The sequence below is a fragment of the Semicossyphus pulcher genome, unplaced genomic scaffold (assembly GCF_022749685.1).
Source record: "Semicossyphus pulcher isolate SPU_LCO1_2020_fin unplaced genomic scaffold, fSemPul1.0.p SCAF_17, whole genome shotgun sequence".
NCBI classification, from domain to species: Eukaryota; Metazoa; Chordata; class Actinopteri; order Labriformes; family Labridae; genus Semicossyphus; species Semicossyphus pulcher.
Window position 1 is genome coordinate 17304737 of NW_027211681.1, and position 9604 is coordinate 17314340.

At 42.0% G+C, this 9604-nt stretch overlaps 1 protein-coding gene across 1 annotated transcript; it reads left to right on the top strand.

The window, feature by feature from the left end:
* Window positions 1-312: 312 nt before the first annotated feature.
* On the top strand, window positions 313-9236 carry mmaa (metabolism of cobalamin associated A). Its single transcript, XM_069666239.1, has 7 exons — window positions 313-346; window positions 717-1150; window positions 1274-1396; window positions 1634-1804; window positions 2072-2157; window positions 3800-3949; window positions 7459-9236. The coding sequence occupies exons 2-7, from the start codon at window positions 730-732 to the stop codon at window positions 7744-7746; spliced, it is 1239 nt and encodes a 412-aa protein (XP_069522340.1). The 5' UTR covers window positions 313-346; window positions 717-729; the 3' UTR covers window positions 7747-9236.
* The last annotated feature ends 368 nt before the right edge of the window (window positions 9237-9604 follow it).

Here is a 9604-nt window from a genome sequence, read left to right on the forward strand (position 1 = left end):
AACTAGTTGGTGGATTAAGTGGTAGGTGAAAATTAATCTCTGCTGCCATCTGCTGGTCAGAATTGGCTGCTGTCACCAAATTTTAAATTTTAATTACAAATTACTTTCGGAAACGACTCATATCGTTTCTCTTTTACTTACTTATTTTCTTACAAATGTCGTATATAATGCATTTTGTGTACATCTTTCTTTAATAGAATGTAAAGATACTTTAATCGTAGAATTTAATCGACGGAAATGTTTGTTGGGGGGCGGTACCGTATGCTACGTCACCGGAAACAGGAAGTACATGAATGAAACAACCATTGGTATGTAACCTGTAACACCTCCATGCAGCGGGTACGAGGTCAGCGTGAATTCTCATCTCAAACTTAATTGACAGTTTGTGCTAAGTTTGTCTTAGCTCTTCCTTTGACAACTCTAAATTCACTATCAGAAGAGGCAAACGCCGAGTTAATGTTACGTTAGCTTGACGTACAACTGAAAATAACCGAACTGTTTACTGTTGGTGTGTTGTAGTTGTTAAGCTGTGTCAAAGTTAGCTCAGAATAGGTGTTTTTTGCGTGATATAGCATGCAAAAAATCATCATAAAATATATGGTCCATAGAGCATACGTTAGGCAGTCTTCCTTTTTTTCGTCATATCATTCCTAAAACTTTGTTCCAATCCTTGATAAGTTCACAAATCACCAATTGTTTTCATCCTGTTTTTCCAGCTAGAAGCCCCACATGTACCATAAAATGCGACGATTTGGCTTCTCCCTCCTTCGCCACATCTCTTCCTTTCCCTCCCCTTCAACTGTCCACTCAATCACCAGGACATGCTGCCTCCACCGTGGGGTCTTCACCGTTTCCCATACTTGCTATCAGAGCTCCATGTCGGGTCACAGCTGCCAACACAGGAGGGGTGTTAGCACAGCCCTCAGGCAGCACATACAGGACCTGAGTGGGCCTGAGCAGAGACTGTTGAATAAACTGTACGAAGGGCTGATCGGAGGTCAGCGGGCATCTCTGGCTGAGTCCATCACTTTGGTGGAGACCCAGCATCCGAGGAAAAAAGAGCTGGCCCAGGTGCTGCTGCAGAGGGTGCTGGCTTACAGGAGGGAGCAGGAGGGTCGTAATGGAGGGAAGCCGGTGGCCTTCAGAGTAGGTGTGTGGTCTGCGTTTTAGTGGCTTAAGTTTGTTGTGTTCAGCTGGCTAGTGTAAAGACAAAACCAAGGGAAACTGGAAAGTGCCATTTGTTGCTGATTTACTTACTTTGATGGTTGCTCAGGTCTGTCCGGTCCTCCTGGAGCAGGGAAGTCATCCTTCATCGAGGTGGTGGGGAAGATGTTGACAGGACGTGGACATAAAGTTTCAGTGCTTGCAGTCGACCCATCTTCTTGCACAACAGGAGGTAGCATCATATCATCATCATATGATACTGATGAAGAGTTATTATTAATTTCTAAACAATACATTTATGTGGTGAATTGTCATTTGACATGCAAATATGTTCATTTTTTTAAAAAGATTAATGTTTGCGTATGTTTTGATGTATTAGGCCACAGCTATGGCATTTGTTATATCAACAGCTGCGCTAGTACACTGATAAATGTTATTGCTACAGGCTGACTCATCCCTCCTGTTGCAGGGTCTCTGATGGGCGATAAAACGCGTATGACTGAACTCTCCAGGGACATGGATGCTTTTATCAGGCCGTCTCCAACCTCAGGAACACTCGGTGGAGTCACCAGAACAACTAACGAGGCCGTTGTTCTCTGTGAGGGTGCGGGATATGACATTGTCCTTGTAGAAACAGTAGGTAAGACAGTGAGAATTTCTTGTGTATCTCAAAGTGAATTTAGACGCCAGATATAGAATCTGATTTTTTGTACATATAAGACAGATTTCTTTAAAGACATAACATTTGTTTCAGCCTGTTAGCAGATGTATTTCTCCCTGTAATTTACCTCTCTGAAAACTCTTTGTTTTTCTTTATGAGTAGTTGATTACTTTTACTTTTTTTGCTGTAAGTCAGCATCATATTTCTGGTCAGGTGTGACAGTTAGATCTCTCTTTTTGTTTGCAGGTGTGGGCCAGTCAGAGTTTGCAGTGGCTGACATGGTTGATATGTTTGTGCTGCTCATTCCGCCAGCAGGGGGCGATGAACTCCAGGTCAGTGAAAAACATCACAACGTACTGTCAGTGCCAGAGGTTGTTTGAACTGAAAGTGAGACAATATTAAGAATGCTGCATTAAATAATGCTCAAGTCCCAACTGACAGGTTTCAAAGTTGGTTCTGATTGTGTTTTTTTAACAGAATACTTGATAGTATTCTTTATTGCTATTGTCTTTAGAGTCTACAGTATGTATTTGTTGTGAATTCTGCAACATGTGAGCATTTCATTACACAAACTTAAGAGATGTTTGTTTACTTTTATTCAATACTTTTATATATACACCAAAGATCATATGATGTAGAAGCTAATACATTTACAAGTTGCCATTATTAAAGGAATAACATGTAACATTTCCACATTCCCCAATTACTGTACCGATGAGAAACAGAAGAAACGACTGATACATGAGAGAGAGGAACAAAGTCCCCCAAAAGTTTACATTAGCAACATTACTTGTAGCTGTTTTATCGGATAAAATGTGACAAACATGTATATGTAACGTGAATTTATTTTTTTATCACATTACCTCATCAGTGAACATTGAGTCACTTCTGATAGCTGCTCATCAGAAATTGTGTTTTTTAAAAACTGAAGGCGCCTACTACTCTCTGCCCATGAACCCGTGCTACTTCACAATGCCGTCAAACTACGTCCCAGGTTGTTGTTTTGATTGACGGACATCTAGCAGCAGGAATTCCAGACTTTGTGGAGAAACTAGGGAGAAACTGAATGACCAAATGATATTATAAATGGATAGTTGTTGAAACGGGTTGCCATCAAATTAAACCCACTGCTATAAAGTCCAGCTCCAGTCATGTTTTAAGACATATAAAATGCTGTGCTTGAAAAAATAAATTGTCTGATATATTTTTTCTGCAAAATACATTAAATCACCTTGTAAAAATTCCTTAATCTGCAAGTTCCCGCCAACTGTGCAAATTTCCAACCGCCTGCTCTGTTGCGAAAACAAAACACGTCTCTGCCGTCGTTTAGCAGCAACTTGTTGAAACTTAGCTAGCTTGAAATGTTGTTATTAGTAGTAGTAACATTCACGTTAGTATCCAGTAATGATTTGCAAACATTACGATGACGGTTACAGCTGGCTCGGGCATCCCCGAAGTGGTTGCCATAGGTTGCACATAATGATACGCATAGCGTCACCCCGTCCATTAATGGGATTGGCTCCTTAGGTTTGTGACGTCTCAAACCTGCCAATCTGAAAACGTGTTGTTCAGCCTGTCCTTGGTACACTGCAGTTTAAAAGCAGACAGGCCCAGCCATGGAGATGACTGCTGATGTTGTCCCTGATATGTCTTGTAGCACATGAAGAACACCACATGGAGATGTTTACAAGGTTAAACACTCGATTTACAAACTACATTTCATCAAGTTAAAGGCAATTTTTTAGCGTAAATGTCAGAAATAAGCTGAACCGTTTCCTTGTTTTGGATCTGTCCTAACAGCTGGATAGAAAGATATAGTATCAGATTGCTTTCTTCAAGTAAACCGGCAGCCAACCATCTCTATCTATTCATCTCTATCCGTCAGCAGATTAGGTGTCTAGACATCAGATTTATTTACAGTGTTTTGACAAGTTAATGACCCCCCCCCTCTTCAATGCCAAAATGTCTGTCCAGGGTATCAAGCGGGGCATCATCGAGAGGGCCGACTTGGTGGTGGTGACGAAATCGGACGGAGACCTGGTAGTGCCGGCCAGGAGGATCCAGGCTGAATACACCAGCGCACTCAAGCTGCTCAGGAGACAGTCCAAGTCCTGGAACCCTAAGGTGTGTGTGTGTGTGTGTGTGTGTTTGTATGTGTGTGTGTGTGTGTGTGTGTGTGTGGGCAGTTTAATGACAGAGAGCCAACAACAACCGATTAGGCAAAAACAGGATAATTGACAAGTGTTCAACATGTGACCTGCTGGGCAGCCGCAGCAGAAGTAGTACCGCTCTGTGGTCCCAACAAGCCGTCCCACTGAGAGGTCAGCAGACCCATGAGGAGGGAGGGAAGAAGGGAGGAGGAGGATGATGATGATGGTGATGATGATGTCATAGCATCATGGATTCAGTGCTGCAGTGTCTCAGCCCTCCCCGCATGTCCCAGCTCACCCGTCTGCATGCCTGGCCTTGTCCCTTTGTTTTCCCAGCCCAATGCAGCATCTGCCCACTGGGCACGCTGCCAGGAAACACCCCCTACCTCCCACTCCTCCTCGCCCCCCACCCTCCGATCCCCACTCCCTACTCCTGCTGCTCTGAATATTCAGCTGCTGTGTCATGCGTTTCTCTGATAAGAAGCCTGCACACTCGACATAAAAACTGATAGGCTGCTCTTCCTATTCTTCTCTCTGAATGTGTTCTTACCTTTGCAGTCGCGCCCTCTTTTGGTGTCTGTCTGTTTGGCCCGCAGCATCGTAATCTATGACTTCTTTATCTCATCTTCATCATTCTGCCTTTTATTCACAAACTCACTTGACATTAAGACATAAAACCTGAATGACCTGACATGGATGATACATTCTTCTTTGATTTCTTTGTACAAGTTCTTGGTAATTTATGCGACCTAAAGCTAAACTACTGTAGTTTGTTATACAGTCAGAGAAAATATCCGACAGAGGTTCAAAGAGCCCGGTTTGACATCTTCAAATACTTTGTGTCTAAACCAGAGTTCAAAATCAAACACTGAGTTGATATTAAAGCTCCTGTGAGGAGTGTGTTTTTTCTGCTGGTTATGAAACAGACTGAAATTTATTCTGATGACTCTATATGACCGACAAAAGGAAACCAGACCATCAGCGACATATTGATTATTTCTATATAGTTATTTTTAATGCCTGAAAGATTTTTTATTTAAAAAAAACCCCTCTTAAAATCGAGGTGAAATGAAAAATGTCATTTTAATCCTTTTGGATCACATCCTCGGTAATATTGTGCATCTATTTGACGATGTAGGCCAAAAAAATACAGAAAATCCAACCTAAAAAAAAAAAAATGCACCTAAAAGAAAAACAATGCGTTTTTTAAAACACAGAAAAGACCCATTACAGGAGGTTAAAGCAGAGCATACTGGAATATTGGAAAAGCCTTAATTCATTATCTGCCAATTATTTATCTCAAACAAATTAGAATTCAACAAGTTAACAACGGGTATGAGCTGCTCTCAACATTTTGGTCTTAAGGGAGTTCTCAACCAGGATCACACGATAAAAGCCAATTGAGGCAACAGATGCATGTCCTCTTCTCTGATGGTCGAGGGACGAAAATGACTAACCCATATTTCACTGCTTTTGTACTGTACTGTATTACTTTTATTCTGAATTGTTCACCCAGATTTCTTCTTATTAAATATCCCTTTAGATCCTTTTTGACCTTTTATCTCTTTTTGTAACTTTAAAGCACTTTGTAACCCTGGTAATTAAAAGTGCTAGATAAGTGAACTTGTTCTTACTCTACTTACTTGTATCAGTTTAAGCTCTGAAATCGAACACATTTTGACACCCTGTGCGGACTTATAAAGAAGTTTTTTAGGTGTTTAGAAGGCCGGGAACGTCTCGCAAAAATGCTTTGAGTTAATTTGAGGAAATTAACTGAAAGATCAGATATTTGTTCACTTCAATCCGTTTCTCTGAGAAATCCTTTGACATAAAGAATAAGCAATAGTAACTCGAGTCAGTTTAGATGCAAAACACGTTATATTCTTTACTCTCTGCATAAAAGCCAGTGTCAGATATGGCGTCTTAAAACATGGACAAACCTGTCTGCATGGTTAGACACGAGTAGAAACCGCCTTGTTTCCCTTTAGAGAAAATAGTTGAGAATAATGTTCAGTGCGTTCAGTCTCTTAAAGTTTGATTTCCTGTTTTTGCATCAGACTCAAATCAAGTCCTTGTAAAATGATTAACTTAATGATGTAATCAGAGGATTTTATAATTGGCTGTTCGTCACTGGCCTGCAGTATTTTTCAGGCCGTCATATTTAACTGCAGATTGCCAGTTAATGTCAAATTATCTCCAAATGATGCATGTTATTTTACTGCTGTTTAGCAGTGTGGGGATTGTCGTGGGGATTATTTCACTCCAACAATAAGGTCTTTTCTTTCCCCCCTTTTCTCCTCTAAACTCCCCTTTCTTATTCTTATTCACACGTATGTGATGAAGTGATGAAAATACATTGTTAACTTTTATACAAGCAGTTTCATGGGTCCTAAATGCACGTCTGAATGACTGCCCTTTTGTTTTCCTACATCTCAGACACTTTCACTTCTGTGTCTGCTTTCAATTTGAATGTTGCCCTGAATTTCATCATGTGCTCTTGAATCTGTAGCAAGCTCTGACAAGAAACACACAGTCGCTGGTGCTAAACACATAAGTGACATTTATCCCCAGGCCCGCTTGTGCGAACAAGGTGTAACGGAGAGACAAATGCTTGCTGTTTGTGAAGTGACACGACAGCTTCTTAAAGGATGGAGGTGTATTACAAAATAGAATCTTCCCGTAGATGGAGAAAAACAGCAACAGACAGCATGACAGCTCCCTAAAAGTGTAGCCAAACCCTTTTTATCGCCCCCTGCTGACTGGCTGCAGTATAGGTCATAAAGCCCGCCTCCTCCATGTTAACAGATGGGACATGAGTCAAACTATAAAATCAAAATACAAACATGGTTTCTGTCTTTATAGTTAGTTCTTACCATGCTGATTTATGTTCAAGTGTTCATTTTCTGACACGTTTAGTTTTAATTATTTGATGCTGTAAAAATGATGATTGACAGCTCTGTTGACAAATACGGCTCCTGTAGCCGATCTGTTCTGGATTAGCAGAGCAGAGGAGGAACGGCGAGAGGAGACGTAACTGAAACAATCACTACAGTCATTGAAGTTTTCATATGTGTGAACGTCTAAGTGTGTGTTTTGGTTAGCGCAAGTGGCTACGGCGTCTCCACCCGCCGATCTCTACTGTGCAGACTCTGGCTCCAAATGACGTCACCATCACAAGATGGCAGCACCTATCACGGGGGGCTATTTTGGTTTCAATTTCGTACAATGTGAGCAGATGGAAACGCGTCATCCATTTACATATACAGTCATCAGTCAACCATTTGACTATTAGGAAATATGATTTTTACTGTATTTGTGTAACAATGCAGTCTGCTTTTTTGTAGGTACTGAGCATGAGTTTGTGTTGGCTAAAATTGGCATTTAAAACCTCCCATTCTGAATGTGACAAAGTCAATTTGCCCTCACTTCCACTGTTGAAAAAGAGAAAATTCATACATCCCTTCCTCCTAACTCCCTCCTCAGGTGGTGCGCGCCTCCTCCCACTCCTTTGAGGGCATCCAAGAGGTCTGGGCCAAGATGGAGTCGTACCGAGACGCCATGTTGGCCAGCGGTGAATTGCAGGGCCGACGGACAGCCCAGCAGAAGGTCTGGATGTGGAGTTTGATCCAGGAGAACGTCCTCCAACATTTCCAGAGTCACCCCAGTGTCAGAGACGCTCTGCCCCACCTCGAGGAGCGGGTCACCAAAGGAGCCATCTCCCCAGGCCTGGCTGCTGACCTGCTTCTCAAGGCCTTCACATCATCATCATAGTAATCAGTGGGACTGTACTTTTGGAGAAGGATGGCTGCGTCATGGCAGATAAAGTGCCAAGGAAAGCAAGGACAGAGTCAGAATATGTGACCCTGACTCTGTGTTGCTTTTTGTAAATCTTCATAAGAAATTGAAAACGCATAAGACAGAAGTCAATCCTCCACAAAGACTTGTTTTCATGCAAATCAGGAGAAAGCTGACAGTTCTTACAGTCGTCACTTTTCACGTACGGCTTTGAGAAACATCAAGTCTTGGACAGAGGTGGCAAAATGAACTGTTTCAATTACATTTCAAATTTCAAGGTAGAAATAAAACGTTGAACTGCGGACAAGAACTACGGAAGCCCTGAGCGAACATGCATCCATTCATTATGTTTACTCTGTTTTCTGTGATAACGAGTTATTTCTGGTCATTTTTGCGAAATCTCGACTTATTTATCACGTTATCATGAGATAACGACGCAGCACCACCGTAACATCAGATGATCATAACTCATATCCCCAGAATTGTAAAAGCACAAGACAAACATAGAAACCGGCTTAACTTACCTCATTAGTGTGGGGAAAGGCAGCACGGCATGTCCTGGTCTGGACGCTGGAAAATGATCCCGTTATCACAACAGAATGAGGTTTATTTTTCCGAGACAACAAGAACAAGACGAGGTCAAAACCTAGCATGAGGCTGACCGCATCCGGTCAATGTGCGATTTTGTGGGCAATGTGTTACAAGGACTGTTCTTATGAGGCCGATGACAACGTGTTTTAAAGCAGGTGCGCGCTGCGGACGTAGAGGAGGACAGCAGATGAGCAGCGGAGGAGCAGCCCCGCCTACTCCCTGAACAAAGTATCCAGAGCCGTATAGACAGAGAGTCGCGTCAGTGGAGGTCCGGTATGCTCCATGATCCGCCACTTCGATCTCACAACCCTCTCTCTCTGCGGCTGTGAAAGTACCGTCAGTCCCTCACTCACTCAGTCAGTCACATACAGACCCATGTGTAGGGCTCACCCCGGCGGTCAGCCTATATTAAGTCAAGATGTCGAGAAAACGACCAGAAATGACTCGCTATCACAGGAAAACAGATGCATGTCCGATAAGGGCTTCCGTAAAGAACACTACGGACCCTCATGAACAGTTTTAATGAGATAAGTATAACACACACAGAGAACTGTAAAGGTTGTTGTTGCCTCTTTAAGAAAAGTTTGCACAAACCGATCACTTTCTGACTTGTTGTTCATGCCATAAATGTTTGCATCACAAATGCTGGAGTGAAACTGTGATCAGTGATAAGCTCCTTTTACGACCCGCCCTCGTAAAGTGATCAATAATACACAATACTTGTATCCCTGACAGATACGTGTTGAACTGAAATAGACGTCACAGTTATTTCCTTGAAAAAAAACAAACAGGACTTTTAAAATGATGTGTGATCACTGCTTTTGTTTGAGTGGATTATACTGTTAAAAGAACCATGTGAATCTTAAATCATTAAATCCGTCAGTTCAGTCGTCCAACTTTTCTCCCACCTCGTGTTTGCTCGTGGTATGAAAAAGAAAGAGGAGATTTATGTGACCTCTACGATTATTAGTCCTGAGATTTGTCAAATCTGTAATGAATATTTTTCTGCGCTCAGGAGCCAGAAATGTCAGGGTCCTGTATCTCCCGAATGAGTCAGCGGCAGTGTTGCTTCATATTCAGGCAAAACACACTTTAATATTTTCTGAAATACTTTAATAATGCAACGCGCTCCTGGACACCACCGGAGAACTGAAGACAAAGAGAAGTCACTCTCATAACTGCACTGCTGCTGCTTTATTAAATTAAAGAGACAGGCTGCTTTATTCAGGGGAAACCAGAGGAC